The sequence below is a fragment of the Lithobates pipiens genome, unplaced genomic scaffold, assembly GCF_037356315.1.
Source record: "Lithobates pipiens isolate NorthernLeopardFrog02 unplaced genomic scaffold, aLitPip1_a1.2 Scaffold_16, whole genome shotgun sequence".
In the NCBI taxonomy this organism is placed as follows: domain Eukaryota; kingdom Metazoa; phylum Chordata; class Amphibia; order Anura; family Ranidae; genus Lithobates; species Lithobates pipiens.
Window position 1 is genome coordinate 59,380,115 of NW_027507748.1, and position 21,415 is coordinate 59,401,529.

The following is a 21,415-nucleotide window of genomic DNA, read 5'->3' on the forward strand; positions in this document are numbered from 1 at the left end:
TTGTGTTTCTGTAAAATGACTACTTTATTAAAAACAATGCAGATAAGAAAGACACTCACATTAAAACCGTGCACTATGCATTTATCAGATTTGTTATTACAAATGGTGTCCCAGGAAACAATAAGGAAACTGCAGCTTGGGTGTGCATCAAAGTATCGTGCATATCACTGCCATCATCCACTAAGGATCAGTAAGCTATTCATACCACAGGCTGCTCCTCTGGACACTAGCCGTCATGTGACTCCTCCCAGTTACATCAACAGCTTCTGCCCCTTACTCGTTATGCCACAGGCACAGCTTCCTTTTTCAAATTAGTATTTCTTATCTGCATTGTTTTAATAAAGTAGTAATTTTACAGAAAATCCAGATTCTCTAACTATTTTGGCATTTGTCTCTGGAATCTGATGGCTTTATGAGATGACATCACTGCATGATACAGCGGGCCTCTTACTTCCCCTTAAAGGGACAGACACGTTACTGAGCAAATGTGAATTGGGTCAATTTTATGAGGTAGGCGGCTAGTGGTGGTGAAGTCAGAGTGGCGATATCACACAAATTGTCATGCAAGTCTTGTGGTTTATGTACAATGAATGAATTTACTTGGATATCTATATGTGTGATTTAATATTAGGTGAAACCCCCTAGAGTGTATTACACCTTTTTCTAAATTCACAAACACATTCAGACAAAAAAATATACATATTTGTGAGTGGAACTCCACGCTTTGGCTCCAATGTCTGGCCACAGTACAAGGGGACACCTATGAGCAGACAAACACTGATTGGTCATGTGACATGGATTCTGACATCAGACCGATCGACAACTAATCGATTATGAAAATAGTTGACAACTAATTTCATAATCGATTAATCGTTAAGCCGATTAGTTGGCCTGCATACAGAATGTATTTATTTAAATATCAGGAAATACAGTGAAGCACACATACAGCTCAGTACACCATACATACATGTCAGTAAGTGCCTGAGAAGTTGTAAATGTGAATATGTGAGAAGCAACGCCTCATGGGACATGTAGTCCTGGGCAGGAAGTGAGTGGTTCTAAAAGGCAATTTTTTTTTACCTTACTAAAGGGGAACACTATACTATACTTTGCAGCTTGCTATTGGGGCACTATGAAAGCAAGAGCCAGAAGCATAGGTGGGGGACCCCAGAAGAGAAGAATCAGGGCTGCTCTGTGCAAAAACATTGCGTATTTGGATAGTCAGGGACTTTTTTCATCATGCTTTTTTTGCTTGTTTGGTTGAATAGACGTCAATGGAGAAGCTGCAGAAAACCATGTAGTGCGTTTTTGCAGCGATTTGCTTTTTTTTTAATCTGCCCAATTTGGGGAAAAAAAAAATGCAGAATGCGAACTGCAGCATAGGTGATGCATAGGTGTGAACTGAGCCTTACGCTGGCCATAAGCGTATCGATTTTTGGATGAGAATATTCATACGAAAAAATTTTCTACTTTCGCTGAATGAAAGAAAGTCGTTTGAAAATTTAGTCTGCTTTTTACATCCAGTTTTAAAATTAATGCAATTTCTGAACGATAATCACATACACTGTCTGAAAAGTCCTTTGACAACGGAGCTCTGTTTTGTGCCTTCGAATTTTCCCATCACCATGGTCAAAAACAAGCATAGATTTGACCGAACGATTAGGAAATCAAAACGAACGTTCTTAAAGAGGGAGTCCGCATTTTTTTTTTTTTTTTTAAAGCCAGCAGCTACAAATACTGCAGCTGCTGACTTTTAAAATAGTGACACTTACCTGTCCAGCGCGCCCGTGATGTCGGCACCCGAAGCCGATCTCTCGATTGTCTCTCGGGTGCTGCTGCCGCCATCTTGGGTATGGGAATTAAGGAAGTGGAGCCTTTCGGCTTCATTTCCCGGTTCCCTACTGCGCAGGCGCGAGTCGCGGTGCGCAATAAGGATGGACCCGCTGGCTCTGGGATCTGTGTGTTTCCCAGCAGGCAGCGGGGGACTTTCGGAAAGGGGCGTAATCTACGCCCCTTTCCGCAGAGAGCCATCCCGGAAGTGGGTGCAGATACCTGTACTGTACAGGTACCTGCACACCCCTCCCCCCTGAAAGGTGCCAATTGTGGCGCCGGAGGGGGGGAGGATTCCAAAGAGCGGAAGGTCCACTTTAGGGTGGACCTCCGCTTTACATTTTTTTTTTTTTTTGAAGACATTACTTTTGTATGGCCAGCATAACTGACAACAGGCGCCGGGAGCTTTATCAAGTAACCTGCCTATGACAAGGGAGTCTGGAATACATAATATATCAGTTCTGTCTGAAAATCAGCAAAACAGTCTTTAATTTTTTTTTTTTCTTTAAATAAAAAAAAATGTGATCTTAGTCTGATATTTACCAGCTTCAACCTCTAACAGTATATCTCTTCTGTCTGTTATTCTCAGAGTGGATTAGAGATTTTGCTCCCTAACTGTATTGTTGGTTATTTATAATTTACAGTACCATTGCATATAGATATTTAAGAATAAATTGCCTATTTTTAAAACTTTACACATTAACTAATACACCACGCTTTTTTTAAGATAACTCAATCTAAAAAAAAAAAAAAAAATCGCCTAATCGATTATGAAAATAATAGTTGCAGCCCTAACATACATACAGTGGATATAAAAAGTCTACACACCCCCAAGTAAAATGTCAGGTTTCTGTATGGAAAAAAAAAAGCCAAAAATGATTTCAGTACTTTTTCCAGCTTTAATGTGACATATAAACTGTACAACTCCGTTGAACAAATCTTTTAGATAGAGCGAAAAAATGAAAAAACTAAAATAATATGGCTGCATACGCGTGCACATCCTTAGCTGCTTGCCGCCCGCCATCAAGTGACGGCAGGGCTGCTCTCGTTCTGGGACAACGCCATCCCAGAATGGCTGCTCTCGCATGCAGCGTGGCAATCGCAGCCGCGCCATGTCCTAGCAACCAGATCTCTGTAAAGAGCCTCGTCCGCAGCTCTTTAACCATGTGATCGGCTGTGTCCAATTACAGCAGGTCACATGTACACACTGAGATGCCAGTAATCTGCTCTCCTCGTCTCACACTGAGTGTGTGTGGCAAGGAGAGACGACCAGCGGCATCCCCATGCAGGGAGACATCTAGGAGTGTAATCAGGGCACCCTATTGCCTAGACTGGAGGTGTTTAATGAAGCCTGAGTGGATGCCTACTGACCTCGATGACTAGAGCTACTATAGTCCTACTTCTAACACGGAAAAGATCCCCTAGACCCAGGCTCCTACAGGCCAATTTCACTTCTCCAGACACATGTGAAAATGCTTGTCAAGGTGCTGGCCCTTAGGTTAAAGGTAATATCCACCATCATACACTCTGACCAGGCAGGATGCCTCAGAAATCCACAGCCATAAACTGACGCAGGTTGTTTAACATGCAGTCCAGATCTGACAAGATGGGGGGATAGGGCATTGCTGTCACTAGACGCCCACAAGGCCTTTAATAATATAGAGTGGTCCTACCTATGGGCAAGTTAGGAATAGGTGAGGAATATATATCCTGGGTTGTTACTGTATAGCTCCCCAAAGCAGCAATCAGAGAGGCGGATAGAGTTTCTCCATACTTTAGCCTATTCAGAGTCACGCAACAGGGATGCCCTTTATCCCCGCTCTTGTTTGCGCTCGCAATTGAGCCCCTAGCAGCATGTATCTGCTCTAATCCAGGTATTCAGATATGGGGAGCTACATGAAAAGATTGTGCTGTACGCAGATGGCACCATGCTCCTGCTTGGGGACACGTCGTCCTCCTTGGGGGAAGCCATGGGGGCCATCCAGAGATTTGGCCACTATCCTGGCCTGGTAATCAACTGGACCAAGTTGTCTCTTAGGCTTTTGGATATGACACTAGATCCACTTGATGGGCCCCTAATGGACAATCCTGTATCCTCGGAATTTAGATACCTGGGGGTACAGATTGCACCACATCCCCTGGAACATCTATCCCCGAATCTGTCTCCATTGCTGAACCGGGGTCCAGACCAGATCAAGGTGTGGTCTAGACTAAAAATTTCCCCAGTAGGCAGGATAAACCTGATAAAAATGATCATAATGCCACAGATCCTCTACATACTCCACAACTCTTCGATAGTAGTCTCATTGAAGTAGTTATGCATTCTCACTCTTCCAATCTCTCATCTGGCTCAATTCCACAGCCAGGGTGAAACTAGAACAGTTACAGTGACCCAAGGAGGCGGGGGGGGGGTTGGCTCTTCCAAACCCCTGGCTCTACTATTTGGCCTCACAACTACAGCATATAGCCAGAGTTATAGGTTCAGATAAGGATCCCATATTGAACCTGGCGGATACCACTGTGCAGCTTCTGCGGAGCGCCACTGGAGGGGAGATTGTTGAGGGTCTGGAGGCATTGCGGCTTTCCAAATCGAATAAATCTTATCCAACTTACAATCTAACGCAGAAAATATGGAACAAGGTGTCCAAAATGTGGGGGGATACGCCAGGTTTAGCCCCATATGGGGGAATGGGAGATACTTAAAGGCTGGAGAAATGACAATATGGAGCAAAATGGAAACAATATGGGATTACTCATATACAGCAAATGGGAGACAATGGCAGCACCGCATAGAGGAGGAGGGAGACTAGCGGGGCTTCGTTCCCCCACATCGCTGGACCAAGTGTCCGATTAGTAAAAGTCAGCAGCTGCAGTATTTATAGCTGCTAACTTAAAAAAATATATATTTGGAGGAACTCCGCTTTAAACTGCATAGAAGGTTCTTTACTGTAATAGCAGTTAGGATGTGGAAATCTCTTCCACAGGCGGAGGTCTCAGCAGGGAGCAGCGATAATTAAAAAAAAAAAAAAACTATTAGATAGGCACCTGAATGACCACAACATACAGGGATATACAATGTAATACTGACTTGATGTACTTGTCTTTTTTTCAACCTTGCCTACTATTTAACTATGATAGCTTAACCGGTTCCCGACCAGCGCACGCCGATGTACGTCGGCAGAATGGCACGGGCAGACCTATTAGCGTACAGATACGTCCAATCTTCAATGCCGCCCTGCCATCACGAGCGCGCCGCCGGCGTGCCGGTCAGGACCCCCGTGAGTCTGGTCGCGGGTCCCGCGGACTCGATAGCCGCAGGCATACCCGCGATCGTCTCACGGGACGGCTGAATGGAGGAAATGTCGTGTAAACAGCATTTCTCCATTCTGCCTAGCAACTAGTGACGCTGATCTCTGCTCCATGTGATTGGAGCAGAGATCAGTGTTCACTAAATGAAAGCCTAACCCCCCCCCACAGTTAGTAACACACCCCTAGGAACACTTAACCCCTACACTGCCACCCACTGGTTAACCCCTTCACTGCCAGTGTCATTTACACAGGAATCACTGCATTTATATAGCAGTGATTACTGTATAAATGACAATGGTCCCAAAAATGTCCGAGGTGTCCGCCACAATGTCGCAGTCACAATAAAAATCACTGATCACCGCCATTACTAGTGTAAAAAATAAAAATAAAAAAAATAATAAAAATGCCATAAAACGATCCCTATTTTGTAAACGATATAACTTTTGCTCAAACTCATCAATAATCGCTTATTGCGATTTTTTTTTACCAAAAATATGTAGAAGAATACATATCAGCCTAAACTGAGGGGAAAAAATGTTTTTTTTATATATTGTTGGAGGATATTTATTATAAAAAAAAAAGAAAATGCGTTTTTGTCAAAATTGTCGCTCTATTTTTGTTTATAGCGCAATAAATAAAAACCGCAGGGGTGATCAAATACCACCAAAAGAAAGCTCTATTTGTGTGAAAAAAAAAAAAAAGGACGTCAATTTTGTTTGGGAGCCACGTCGCACGACCGCGCAATTGTCAGTTAAAGCGTCGCAGTGCCGAATTGCAAAAAATGGTCTGGTCTTTTACCAGCAAAATGGTCCGGTCTGTAAGTGGTTAAAGGATCATTAAGACCCCTTTCACACTAGGGCGTTTTTTTAGGCGCTTTAGAGTTAAAAAAAAAGCGCATGTAAAGCACTTGAAAGAAGCCGCAACTGCAATCCCAATGTAAAAGCCCGTGTGCTTTCACACTGAGGCGCTGCGCTGGCAGGGCATCAAAAAAAAGTCCTGCAAGCAGCTTCTTTGCAGCGCTTTTGGAGTGGTGAATACACCGCTCCTAAAGCGCCCCTTCCCATTGAAATCAATGGGAAGCACCTGCAAAACGCCTGAAAAAAGCTATTGGCAGCAGCGTTTTGTGGAGGCTTTTAACCCTTTATTTGGCCACTAGCAGGAGTTAAAAGCTCCCCAATAGCGATCGAAAAAAAACGTCGGTAAAGCACTGCTAGTTTAAGCAGCGCTTTACGAGCGTTTTTTGGACGCTGACATTGTGAAAGGGCTCTTAAAGCACCTGGGCTTTCACATTGAGATTGCAGATGAGGCTTCTTTCAAGGGCTTCACAGGCGCTTTTTTTTAACGCTAAAGCGCTTGAAAAACTCCTGAAAAATGCCCCAGTGTGAAAGGGGTCTAAAGATATAAAAAAAAAGAAAAAGAAAAAAATTGAACATGTTATGCTTACCTCCACTGTGCAGCTCGTTTTGCACAGAGTGGCCCCGAACCTGGTCTTCTGTGGTCCCTCTGCGCCTATCTCGGCAAGGACTCAACACCTTCATGCGAGCTCCGTCGCATGGTGAGAAGTACTTCCGGGCGCGCTCCCGTGATACAGCCGGCAGCCATAGCCACTCACTGCATCACACGGCCCTGCCCCAGGCGCGCTGCGTCATTAGATGTGATTGACAAAAGCACGAGTCAATGGCTGCGCTGCTTTCAAGCCATCCACTGTAACCAATCAACGCCCAGGCTGAGCGGCGAAGAAGAGGTCAGGGGAGAGAACGGGACGTTCGAGGGGTCAGGTAAGTAAAACGGGGGGTATTGACGGATGTTTTTTCACCTTAATGCAGAGTATGCATTAAGGTGCAAAAACACTAGCCTTTACAACCCCTTTAATTCTAAACACAGCTATATCCCCGGTTATATGAGGGTGTGGACACATATGCAACCACATTATTTTTTCATGTTTACTTCTCCCCCTTAAGGCTCTGTTCACACCTAAAGCTTTTTCTGTTGTAAGCCTCAGCTTTAAAAATTCCCAACAAGACAAATCCCATTCATTTCAATGGCCCCTGTTCACTGGGATATTTTTTAACCAAAGATATGTAGCAGAATACTATATTATATTAGCCTAATGTAGGAATAAATTAACAATTTTCTCTTTTTTTTTTTTACATTGGATATGTTTTACAGCAGAAAGTAATAAAATAAAAAACCACACACAAAAACACGCAGTGGTGACAAAATACCACCAAAAGAAAGTTCTATTTGAGGCGAAAAAAATAAATAAAATTTCATTTATGTACAGTACCGTATCGCAGAAAGTGCCTAGTCATTGGGTTTGGTAAATCTTTTCGAGTTCAAATGAACACAAATCTATCAGAATTTTTTCCAGAATAGAGGTCAGTCGATATATAGGCCGATATTCGTCCATTTTGGAGAAATCGGCATTGGTCGATTATCATCCAAATTAGGCCGATCTAACACTGACCGCACCTCTGCCAGAGTGTGGAGAATCCTCTCCTCTTCGCCACACTCTGTTGGCAGAGCAGTGCCATGGTGTGTGAAACTGTAGGGAGGGAGGGAGAGAGGGAGGAAGGGGGTGAGGGAGAAGCTGTCAAAAGTGAGGTTGAATGTTGGGGGTGGATGGGACCCAGATATCCAACACACGCCAATGGGATGGGATAGGACCTGGGTGGGCCGCTACGTGTACCTTTCTTAAACAGCCAAATAATTGGTTGGATAGCTGCTGGGTCCCACCCACCTCCGACATCACACCAAATTTTTCAGCTCCTCTCTCTCCATACAGTTACACACACTGTGGCGCTGCATAGAGCATTCAGTTACACCATCGGCTGTGAGACCTGCCAGTGCCATCTAGTGCCACCTGGCAATCGGTGCCACTTCACAGTGCCAACCAATGCCACCTGTCAAAAATATATAAATATATTTTTTAAAACTGCCTAAAATAACGGCCTCAAAAATCGATATCATATAAAAAAAAAAAAAAAACAGGGATTTTTTAAAACGGCTTACCTGTAAAATCCTTTTTTTTGATGATCAGGGGGCACATAGCCATAGTAGTTACTATGTGGGTTACAGGGCCACTGATAGGGCGTGCCAGTGTCCATCACTTAAGGCAAGACGTGTACTCACTATATAACCCCTCCCACTACTGGGAGTCCTCAGTTTTGTAGCTAAGCAATACAAGTGAAAATCAAGAAGGGAGGGACCTCTGTGTCCCCTATCGGCCAACGAATCGATTATGAAAATAATCGTTAGTTGCAGCCCTAATAGAGTCTTTTATAGCATCTACTGCGAGACATCATGCATCTGATACACCAGCCCATTGCTGGGCCTGCTGATCAGGCAGAATTTCAATTATCTCCACCAACTGTTCCTTAATGGACTGAGATACACCAATTGCAGCAAAAACCGGCTGCGCTACTGAACTTCCTAAAGACACGGTTTTTAAAAAGAAGTTCCAACTTTTTATCTGTTGGATCCTTTAACATCAGTGCATTACCCACCGGACATGTGAGATTCTTGCTCACTGAAGCGATTGAAGCATCAATTGCTGGAACCCCCCCCCATTATCTTCATAGAAATCCTCTTCCATAGGATAAAGTGTGGAGAATTTCTCAGGAGGATAATATTGTTCATCCAGATATTCCCATTCAGAATACATACGCTTGAATAGGAAGAAACATCCCCAGATGGGGGAGGTTCTAATGAACCCAATTAGAGGTAGGTTCCTCAAGAACCTGCGCTGCAGGCAGCAAAAAGGTTATGTAATGGAGTACACAAGCAACCCGTCTTGTGATGCTACTCCTTCCATATTAGGATCATCAGAAGAGGATAAATAAGTATCTTCCAAATATTTGGGAAGATCTACCTGATCCCCAGCCTCCTGCACCTCAATAAGAGGGTCCTGAGCACTAGATGGGAATGTGCTATGTTTAGCCCCACTATAGAGAGACATCATAGCGTCCATCTTCTTTCCAAATTACAAATGGTAGAAGAAGAAAAAAAAAAAACTCTTGTATGATATATACGGGGACAGATGTTTATGCAACAGATTCCCCTGCTGGCTCAACCTGACCAGCCGCATCCCTCTCAGAGGAGGATGACATTCTTTTGGAAATGTATTTAGTTTATGCTGAAAACCATTGACCCCCTTAGGGGAGATCCTGGTCCCATTACCACTCATAGCCTAAAGCATAAAACAGAGGCACTACCAGCAAAAGAATGTACACTGCTAGGCTATAGTTCAGCGCCATTAGCTGCGATTAATCCTAGCCTGGTAAAGTAGAATGTGTCAAAGGGAAATGCCTGTGTCACTGACCTGAACAAGCCATCCTCCTCATGTGTCCCTTCACAGTCAGCAGCAGCTACACATACACAGCGCTTAAACACTTGTTCCATGTGTGGCCGGCGCCTGACACCGTTAGCCATGCCCCCTGCACGAATTACGACCCCACTCCTTTCCTTTCAAAGGAAAGTGTTTTCCCACGTGAGCGGCAGCTCAGGTGTCCTGTAAAAACAGCAGACATGGCAAGGGAGGGGGTGGAGGGTGTAAATCCTCCGCCGAGCTGTCGTGCGCTCTGTCCCTTTTTTCAAAAAAAAGGAAACTGCTTTTATATATCCCCGAAGGAGAAAAGGATCAATATTGGGGGCGCAGGAGGAGACCAAGACCCCCCTTTCTTACCGGAGGATCTGTTGTGGCCAGAGAAGGAGAAATGAAGGCTTCTGCGCTGTTTCCAGCATCAGGTCGGTGAGTGCTCAATACAGTCCCCAGTGGTGACACATAGGCATGACAGCATTATACATAGGAGAAATTCCTGAGAAAATCTCCCTCAACTTTTTCTCGCAGCAGGGTTATCTGAGATAAAAACCCCATCTTCAACCTTCACGGTGGGCTCCGAGACCTTTAGCTCCGAGACGCTTCTCAACTGGCAGTAAAACACGGAGTGCTTTTGAAGAGCTTTTCAAGCGCTTTTGTCAAAAAATGTTTAGCCGCTTTTGAAGAGCTTTCCATTCATTTCAATGAAAAGGGATGTTTTTTTTCACCACCCCTCCAGCACACTGCCTCAGTGTGAAAGCATTCATTGATTTTAATTGATATCATTTTCGTGAGCTTTTTGGGCGCTTTTTCTAATGTGAAAGCGCCTCAGTGTGAAAGGGGTCTAAATGAGGCCTAAAAGTCTATGACTAAGCTCGCTTAACGACCAGCTGCCATTATACTGTGGCAGGTGGGCACGCTCCCGCGAGTGTAGCTATACGTCGGCTCCTTTAAGCGGATAGCAGACACGTGCTGGCCACGAGCGATCATGGGCACGAGGCAAAACAGGGATGTGTGTGTGTGTGTGTGTGTGTGTGTGTGTGTGTGTGTGTGTAAATGCACAAATCCCTGCTCTGTGAGGAGCGACAGATCGCGAGTTCCTAATAGCTAGTAATCACAATCTGTCACCCCTTCTAGTCAGTCCCCTCCTCCTACAGTTAGAACACAGTCAATGAACACAGTTAACCCCTTCATCACCCCCTAGTGTTAACCCCTTCCCTGACAGTGACATTTAAACATTAATACGTGCATTTTTATAGCACTGATCACTGTATATTTGTCCATTGTTTCAAAAATGTGTCCAACATGTCTGCCATAATGTTACAGTCATGATAAAAACCGCAGATCGCCGCCATTACTAGTAAAAAATAACTAAAAATGACAAATCTATCCCCCGTTTTGTAGACGCTATAACTTTAGCGCAAACCAATCAATATACGCTTATTGCAATTTTTATTACAAAAAAATATGTAGAATACATATCAGTATTAACAGAAAAAAAAAATTAGCAAAAAGTACAAAAGTTTTTTTTCCCCAAATTGTCGGTCTTTTTGTTTATAGCGCAAAAAATAAAAAAAAACTGCAGAGATTATCAAATACCACCAAAAGAAATATCTATTTGTGGGGAAAAAAAGAAGTCAATTTTGTTTGGGTACAGCGTCGCACGACCGCATAATTGTCAGTTAAAAACAACGCAGTACCGACTCACAAAAAATTCTCTGGTCACTGAGCAGCCAAATCTTCCGGGGCTGAAGTGGTTAAAGCACCTGTAGCTTCTGAGAGGCTTTAATACGGCTTTAGCTTCGCTTTGGTGGTATTGCAGGTGAGATAGAAACACACACATGGCATCTGCCAAGCTTCAAAGCTGAAAATAAAAATAAAAAAAAAGCACCACCGAAGCATCAAAAAACCATGTTGAAGCGGCAAGGGCTTTAATGGCTGTTAACTGTAAATAAGCCCTTAAATGTTTAGAAACTCTGTTATGGAGAACTTTTTCTAAAAAGAAGCCATGATAAAAAAAATATATATTTAAAAAAAAAATAAAAAAATAAAAAAAAACACACACACAACACACCTCAAATGCAGAAATAGGGCACATGTTAGCACTACAAAACCTCATTATCTTTCCAAGCCATTAAAGAAGTAGTAAAGCCTCTGAAAAAAAAAAAAAATACACCCTGTAAGACAAAGGCAAAATGCATAGCATACTAGCTCATTCTGAATTACTTACCCGATAACGAAGCCACCACATCGGCCCTCGTTCGCCTTTTCTAACCAAGCAACTTCTGGGCATCGTGGCTCCGGCGCTGCGACTGGCCGGAGCAGCGATGACGTCACTTCTGCGCATGCGTGCTGGTGCCAACACTAACGGCATGATCGCCTCTAGAAATGGCAAGCTCAGTGCGCCCGATGTCTACAGCGCATGCGCCGTAAACATCGGTGCCGCCATTTCTGCAAATATCTCCTAAACCTTTTAGGTTTGGGAGATATTTCTTGCACCTACAGGTAAGCCTTAACCACTTTCAGACCGGACGAATTTGCTGGTCAAAGACCAGACCACTTTTTGCGATTCGGCACTGCGTCGCTTTAACTGACAATTGCGCGGTCGTGCGACGTGGCTCCCAAACAAAATTAACGTCCTTTTTTTTCCCACAAATAGAGCTTTCTTTTGGTGGTATTTGATCACCCCTGCGGTTTTTATTTTTTGCGCTATAAACAAAAATAGAGCGATAATTTTGAAAAAAACGCATTATTTTTTACTTTTTGTAATAATAAATATCCCCCAAAAATATATAAAAAAACATTTCTTTCCCTCAGTTTAGGCCGATACGTATTCTTCTACATATTTTTGGTAAAAAAAAAAATCGCAATAAGCGATTATTGATTGGTTTGCGCAAAAGTTATAGTGTTTACAAAATAGGGATAGTTTTATAGCATTTTTATTAATAATTTTTTTTTTTTTTTTTTTTTTACTAGTAATGGTGGCGATCTGCGATTTTTATTGTGACTGCGACATTGTGGGGGACCCATCGGACATTTTTGACACCTTTTTGGGACCATTGTCATTTATACAGTAATCACTGCTATATAAATGCAGTGATTCCTGTGTAAATGACACTGGCAGTGAAAGGGTTAACCAGTGGGTGGCAGTGTAGGGGTTAAGTGTTCCTAGGGGTGCGTTACTAACTTTGGGGGGGTTGGGCTGTCATTTAGTGTACACTGATCTCTGCTCCAATCACATGGAGCAGAGATCAGCGTCACTAGTTGCTAGGCAGAATGGGAAAATGTTGTTTATACAGCATTTCCTCCATTCGGCCGCTCCGTGAGACGATCGCGGGGATGCCCGCGGCGATCGAGTCCGCGGGTCCCGCGACCGGACTCACGGGGGTCCCGAACAGCGCGGGAGCGCGCCGCCGGTGGCGCGCTCCCGATGGCACGGCGGCAACGAATATTGGACGTACATGTACGCCAATATGCCTGCCCGTGCCATTCTGTCGACGTACATCGTCGTGCGCTGGTCGGGAAGTGGTTAATGTAGGTTAAAGTGGTTGTAATTGGGTTTACAACCACATTAAAAAAGAAAAACTGCTGTTCTCAAGCCTACTGCATAGGCAGTGTAGATAACATGGTCTCCCTTTACCAATCAATATTGCAGAGAGTCTATTGTTCCAGCAAGCATGGAAATATGATTAAAAAATAAATAAAAAATTACTGCCTGCATATACTTAAACTATTTCATACATTAGCGTACATGCATAAAATCTTTAAAAAAAGAAACAACCAACCAAAGGCACCTGTATGATAGTTTTATGTACCAAGTTCAGCCTCCTTTATTTGTGCCTTCCATGCTCCCCTGTCAGACACTGCAGCGCACAGCGGGAGGGTTTCAGCAACAGAGGCAGTGCCATCAACCCAGAAGGCAGTGGGCAGATCTAGGTGTGGTCAGGTGCCGACTGACAAGCCTGAGGCCTATAAATCAGCAGTAACAATGTTAATAGCCAGACTCTCTTTCATCCCATTGTAGTGCAAGCAGGCTCAACTAGAGAGAAAACTGCAGATGTACTCTATAGGGCACTTTCACACTGGGGCATCAGCGATAAAGTAGCACAATTTTTTTTTTAGCAGCGCTTTTCAGCCGCTAGCAGCCGGAAAAGGGATAAAAGCACCCGCATAGCACTGTTGCCCATTGATTTCATTGGGCAGGGGACTTTAGGAGCAGTGTATTGATGCTGCTTGTAGGACTTTAAATCCCGCGAGCGCACCGCTCCAGTATAAAAGCACTCGCTTTCACACTGGAGTGACAGGAGAGGCGCTTTTGCAGACGCTATTTTTAGCGCTGTAGCACCTTTAAAGCACCTCAGTGCGAAAGTGGCTTAAAGTAGAACTATGGGCTAAATATACAAAAATGTAGAATCACTAGAACAGTCAAAAAGCGATCTTCAATTCTATTATTGTGACTGGTAATCAGCAATATTTACCGCTCGTGCTGGCATCAGATTAATTTAAGAGGGTCACCACAATTCTCTAGTTGTGCTTTAACAACCTCAACTCTAGAAGTTTTACCCCTTTATGACCAGAGCATTTTTTGCCATTAAGCACTGCGCTACTTAAATTTATATAATTATTTTCACGCAATTAGCACTTTCTTTTGGTGGTATTTGATCACCGCTAGAATTTTTTATTATATAAATGAAAATACCGAAAACAAAATGGTTTGCTTTCTGCTATAAAAAAATTTCTTTGGTTAAAAAAAAAAACACTCACGAATGGTGGCGATCAGCGAGTTATAAGTGGTACTGCTATGGTGTTAGATTGAGCCTTGCACTGACACTAACTGGGAACTAACTGCCACTGACATCAGTGACACAAACAAATTTTAGTGGCCAGTGCTAATACTATTCACAGTCATTGTACTAATCACACTGGCTGGGAAGGGGGTTAACATCTAGGGTGACCAAAGGGTGTCTAACCATGTGTGCTGCTTTTTACTAACGATCTTTGTTTCATATTCCCATAAAACTGCCTAAACAGAATTTTCTTACATCTTTTTCAAACAGTATATCATTTTTTTTTTTTTTTTTTAGAGTTAAGGTTCACTTTAAATACAAATTCAATGGATTTACCTATAGTCACAGGTTTTGCAAGTTCCAGGTTTTCAGTCTTCATAGTTTCATCTTGACAAGTTGGAGCAGTTCCTTCACTTTGTAGGCAGACAGCTGTGGATTCTGAAGTGTTCTCTTCTTCCTTTTGTGCGGTTAATTCCCCATTCTGAGAGTTTTCGGAATTCTCACTAAAACAAAGAGCCACAGAATGTAAATACAACGTATCAACAAGCCATCAAAGTCTAAGGCTGGCCATAGTTGATACTCTCGATTCCCCCATCAATACAATTAGTGTTAATGGGGGGGAATGCTTCCTGCTGTGCTATTGTGAAAGCGAGGGGCGCAGGTAGCATTCCCAGCCAACAGAATACATACTTATTGCTAGTGGCTATAGTTGCTCGCAATCACTAGTGGATATAGTTGCTTGCAGTAACCGTATGTAGAAATAGCTGACATGCTGGTTGTACCCATGTTAAAATCGATCAATTTGGGTACATAAAGCCTGACGACACATGGATCTAAATTTTTCCGGTCCCTGTTGAACTGGCTGAATTTAATTCAATGTCAGGGCAGGCTACACGTACCTATGTGCCAGTTTAAGGATCCATTCACATCAGGTGTGGTGGGACTGCATTGGCCAACTATTCCAGCGCAGCCCGAGCGCAAGACAAAGCCACTACATTGTGGTGGTGTGCAGTGAAAACAAGTATGGCAGCCCATACTTTTTTTCAGTGCAGTAAAGTGTGAGGCAATCCACCACTTAGCACTAGAGGTCGACCGTTATTTGGCGTTTTTTTTAATTAAATCGGCATTGGCCGATTGTGCTGTTAAAAAATATATATTCAGCGCGACCTGCAAATGACTTCAGTAATAGAAGTCAATGCAAGTTGCCTGAAGATATCAGTGAAGCCACTTGTCTCCTCTCTGGGCAGTCTGCCAAGAAAAGATCAAAGAGATACAATATTTACACTTCTGAATGACTTCAACTCAGAGTTCTCAGTTTAACCATTTAAAGCGGAGGTCCACCCTAAAGTGGACCTCCGCTCATCGGAACCCTCCCCCCCTCCGGCGCCACAATTGGCACCTTTCAGGGGGGAGGGGGGTGCAGATACCTGTACAGTACAGGTATTCTGCACCCACTTCCGGGATAGCTCTCTGCGGAAAGGGGCGTATATTACGCCCCTTTCCGCAAGTGCCCGCCCCTTTCCGCAAGTGCCCCGCTGCCTGCTGGGAAAAAACACAGATCCCAGAGGCAGCGGGGACCGTCCTTATTGCGCAGCGCGATTCGCGCATGCGCAGTAGGGAACCGGGAAATGAAGCCGAAAGGCTCCATTTCCTGATTCCCATACCCAAGATGGCGGCGGCAGCACCCGACATACGATCTACAGATCGGTTTCGGGTGCCGACATCGCAGGCGCGCTGGACGGGTAAGTGTCACTATTTTAAAAGTCAGCAGCTGCAGTATTTGTAGCTGCTGGCTTTAAAAAAAAAAAAAAAAAAAAAAAAACACGGAGTCCACCGCTTTAAAAAGACTAAATCTTTGTTGACACTTGATGCTTACAAATAAAAATCCTGTATTTTCTGCTAGAAATTCACTTAGAACCCCCAAAACATACACACATATATATATATATTTTTAGCAGAGATCCTAGGGAATAAAATAGCGGTTGTTGCAATATTTTATGTCACACGGTATTTGCGCATGGGTCGTTCCAACGCATTTTTTTTGGAAAAAATACACTGATTTAAAAAAATAAAAAATAAAATAAAACAGTAAAGTTAACCCATTTTTTTCATCCAAAAGTTTTGATTACCTGTTTTTGTGTATTTAATACACACACATTTTTTTTTGATTGGATGTTTGTTTTGTTTAATAAATGTTTAAATGTAAGAAACTTTCTGTATCACTTAAGGCTGCTTTCACACTGGAGCGGGCAGGCATTGACGGTAAAATGTTGCCAGTTTTAATGGCGATTTACCGTAATTTTTGCGGCGCTATTCGGCTGCTAGCGGGGCACTTATAATCCAGCTAGCAGCCGAGGAAGGGCTTAAATGTGCACGTGAAGCGCCTCTGCAAAATCGCATTGCAGGCGCTTCGGCAGTAGTACCCATTCATTTCAATGGGCATGAGTGGTGGGTGGAGCAGTGTACACCACTCCAAAGATGCTGCTCGCAGGACTTTTTTTTTTTTTTTAACGTCCTGCCAGCACATCTCCTCGGTGTGACAGCACTCGGACTTCCACACAGACTGCAGGGGAGCCGTTTTGCAGGCACTTTACAGGCGCTATTTTTAACCCAAAAGCTCCTGAAAAACGCCCCAGTGTGAAAGGTGTCTAACTGTTAGATTTTATGAGATGAAGGGGGAAAAAAATAAATAATAATAATTGGCCTAACATCTGCCCCAAAAAAATTTAAAAAAATCGGCAATCATATATCAGCCATCACGATTTCTAAATATCGGTATCGGTCGACCTCTACTTAGCACAACTGATCTTAATTAAATTTCACTGAGGAAAAACAAAAACAAAAAAAAAAAAAAAACACACACAAATATGCAATGTACGGAGATTGGCACACTGGATCTGCAGCGATCCCACCAGACCGCATCACAACAGCTGATTAGTCCTAAAAATATCTTAAACACTTCAAGACTGGACTGTTTCACCCCCTTTCAGCCCAGGCCACTTTTCAGATTTCAGTACGGTCACAATTTGAATGACAATTACTCAGTCATATTACCCTGTACCCAAATTAATTTAAATAAATATATTTTTTTGCAAAAGATAGGGCTTTCCTTTGGTGGATATTAATCATTACCTGTTTTTTCCAATTGCTAACCACTTGTGCGGTCATGCAACATCCCAAACGAAATTTTCATCAATTTTTTTTTTCACACAAGTAGAGCTTTCTTTTGGAGGTATTTAATCACCACTGGGTTTATTTTTGTTTGTTAAAGAAACAAAAAAAATACTGAAAATTTTGAGAGAAAAAAAAAAATCTATTTATTTTTTTACCAACGAAATGTAGCAGAATAATTTTTGGCCTAAATTTATTAAGAGATATTTTTTGGCAAAATTTTCATAACTATGAACTAATATATATATATATATATATATATATATATATATATATATATATATATATATATATATATATTAGTTCATAGTTATGAAAATTTTGCCAAAAAATCTCTTAATAAATTTAGGCCAAAAATTATTCTGCTACATTTCATTGGTAAAATAAAAATAAAATAATAAAACAAATTAGGTGTATATTTTTTAGCCTACAAACCATATAGGTCTTGACTGCCCATTTCAATTCCTGAGGCCAGGACAGTACAAATACCCCCAAAATTATCCCTTTTTGGAAAGTAAGCAGTCCAAGATATTAGGTAAGACACGTGGAGGTTTTTTTTTTTAAGTAGTCATTTTGTGCCACAATTCTTCAGAAAATAATGAAAGTAAATAAAGTGTTTTTACTATCACAAAATCATTTTAAATTATATCCCACACACAGCAGCATACACATTTTTTTGTTCAGCCATTGAGTTGAATGGAAGAAAAAAAAAAAAACCTCAACACACACCTGATAAATCCCTGTATGCACTTAAAGAGAAGGACCAGCGACTTCTTTAGCAAGGCAGTCTTGGAGGTGTGTTGGAGGTCGTTATGTAGGAATACCGCCCTGCGGCCCAGTCCCCAAATGAAGCTCCGTTTCAACTTAAGCCAATTTAGCAAGAAGAAACTAGCCTCATATTATTGTGTAGTATTTATAACAAAACCCACTTTTAAAGTATAACTAAAGGCAAAACTTTTTATTTAGTCTTGAATGGAGTGGAGAGGTATTAGAGCCCCTGTCAGGTTCTTACTGCTGTCTGTGCACCTGTTAATGAGATTCACCCTGTGTCCTGGTTACCATCATCATTGAAAGTGAAAGTAAAAAGAAATCCCAAAATTTGTTTGCTCCCAGAAAATTAAGAGGGAAACTCTTCCAATGGGGACACAAGCTCTGGTGACCAGGGGGTCCCCAAGACATTTCTTTAATTTGCAGGAATTTCCTCTCTTCTTTTTTGGCTATGGGACAGGAAGCAAAGGGTAATTTCTGCAATGGGGCTCGGACAGCAAAAAATAAAAATCTGATTAGGGGTGATAACCCTCCCTCACTATCCCCCCAAAAAATTAATAATAGCATTTTTATAACAGATTACCTGTAAAATCCTTTTCTTGGAGTACATCATGGTAAACAGAGCACTATGTGCACTCGAGTTTAGTGCACCTTGTTTGCGAGTTTTTATTTCATTCTGGGTACCCCCAGATTTGAGGACCTATACTGCTGCCTGCAGCACACTGCACCCGAAGGCGATATCCTTATACCCCCTTACATCCACCTGATAACATTTTGTGAATGCATGCACTGAAGACCAATTTGCGGCCTTAAAGATCTGAGCCATGGAGACCAGGTGACGCACTGCCCAATAAGCAATAACCACCCTGATAGAGTGCGCCTTAACTTGAAAAGGGGGAATGTTACCCCTTTAATCATAAATTTGAATTATAACTTGCCGAATTCACTTAGAGACAGTGGATTTCGACGCTGCCTGTCCTTTCTTAGGACCCTCTGCTCAGATTCGTAAGACCGATTTCTTATTTATTCTGCTCGTTGCCTTTAACTAGATTTTCACCACTCAACACATCAAGACAAATGTAGTGACTTTTCTTCCCTGGAACATGGTTTTGGGAAAAAAACGATGGCAGGATCATATCTTGGTTCAGGTGAAAAACTTGAAACCACTTTTGGCAAAAAGTCTAGACGAGAGCGTAACGCCACTCTGTCCTCATGACAAAATCAAATATGGCTCTTTATAAGAAAGAGCAGCCAATTCCAAAACCCTCCTTATGGAGGATATAGCAACCAAAAATACCAACTTCCTTGTCATAAGGACTAGGGGACTTAAGTTCAAGTCCCAAGGGTTCAAGGGAGGTTTGACTGGTGGATTAAGCCGCATAACCCCTTGCATAAAACCTCAGACTAAAGAATGGTTAGCAAGTGGTCTTTGAAATGAGACCAATAAAGCTGAGACTTGGCCTTTAATAGTACTCAAGACCAATTTCATTTCTACCCCTAATTGTATCAAGTCAAGAATTCTGCCTATATCTCCCAGGGCACCAACCCTTGGATTTACACCAGGAAACAAAAGCTGTCCAGACCCTATAATATATCGTTCTAGAAGCTGGCTTCTTTGGATGAATTATGATACAGATAACTGACCCGGAAAGCCCACGTTTCTTCAAAATGTGGGTTTCAATAGCCAAGCCATTAAAATTTAGTAACCGCAAGGTAGGATGGAATATTGGTCGTTGTGCAAGCAGATCTGGCCGTAGTGGGAGGGACCATGGGCTCTCCACTGCTATCTTTAAGATTTCTGCAAACCATGACCTTCTGTGCCATGCTGGTGCTACCAGAACTACCGTCTTTCTTTCCTGCTTGATCCTGCAAAGAAGAAGTTGAGGCAGAAACTGAATAAAGGGGGGGAGGGGAGATCTGTGAGAACTGATCCCACGGGGTTAGCAACACATTCGTTCCGCATGCGAGTGGATCCCTTGTTCTGGCCACAAAGTTGACTAACTTCATGTTGAATCTAGACGCTAGAAGATCTACGTCCGTAATTCCCCATCTTTGGCAAACAGCCCAAAAAAATGTCAGGGTGAGGAGATTATTCATACTCAAAAATAGAAATTGGATTCCCACCTAAATTATTAAATAGTAGTGCTCACCGAGTACTCATCAGGGGGTGTAATCAGTTAGTACTGAATCAAGAGAAAAAATAAATAAAAAAAAGATATATACATACCCTAAAGAGTCAACTACAGTACAATTTATTGCTTAAAAAGAGCAAAGTAAAAAAATGTCACAGCAAGCAAAAGATTCTCATTTATTCCCTGTATATAGAACAGAGGTGATGAAAAAATTCCCCAATTTTCTATATTGATAAGAACAGACAGCCCATTGCAATCCATAAACTTTCTCCCAAAAATTACAGGGAGAAAAAAAAAAGTTCTGAAAAGTTCAGGTATCAGAGGAACGAAAAATGTAAACTTTTATGCTGGGACAAGCACCCCTGTCCTATACCGACCCCCACCTATATCCTGGTCCTATGTGGAAGCCTATTTGAAAATAAATGATGTGCTGTCTGAAACAACCACTGTGAAAACTTTGCTGGAGACCTATTCTGTATGTACCAGAATCCTGGGCTTTGATTCCAAAGCTCCAAAGATGCTGCTTGCAGGACTTTTTTTTTTTTTTAAACATCCTGCCAGCTCATCACCTCAGGGTGAAAGCACTCGGGCTTTCACACAGACTGCAAGGGAGCTGTTTTGCAGGCACTTTACAGGTGCTATTTTTAGCCCAAAAGTGCAAGAACATTTTATAAAATTTTAGCCCAAAAGCACCTCAGATTTTAGAACATGAAGGAAAAAAATAAATAAAAGTGCAGGGGCCACCCTGTCATCCGCCAGGTCAGTGGGGATCAACAGAACGATCCCCACTGAGCAAGCAGATGTTCACTGTGCGGACCATCACGGATCTGTCTCATGTTTAAGGACCCCAACGCATTTGGTAGTTCAGCCAATTCCCAGGCTTGCTATGCTAGAACCTCTTTAAACCACTTCCCGACCAGCGCACGACGATGTACGTCGACAGAATGGCACGGGCAGGCATATTGGCGTACAGGTATGTCCAATATTCAATGCCGCCCTGCCATCGGGAGCGCGCTGGTCGGGACCCCCGTGAGTCAGGTCGCGGGACCCGTGGACTCGATCGCCGCGGGCATCCCCGCGATCGTCTCACGGAGCGGCCG

At 42.6% G+C, this 21,415-nt stretch overlaps 1 protein-coding gene across 7 annotated transcripts in view; it reads right to left on the reverse strand.

Moving 5' to 3' along the window:
• Window positions 1-21,415, reverse strand: part of SON (SON DNA and RNA binding protein) — a 199,636-nt gene that overhangs the window by 128,244 nt on the left and 49,977 nt on the right. For all 7 annotated transcript variants that reach the window (XR_013274367.1, XR_013274369.1, XR_013274368.1 and 4 more), the window contains exon 2: window positions 14,581-14,747. Coding sequence is in view for 3 of the 7 variants with exons in the window: in XM_077479939.1 (XP_077336065.1) it covers window positions 14,581-14,747 (167 nt within the window). In the remaining 4 variants the exon portion in view is untranslated. The remainder of the gene's footprint in view (window positions 1-14,580; window positions 14,748-21,415) is intronic.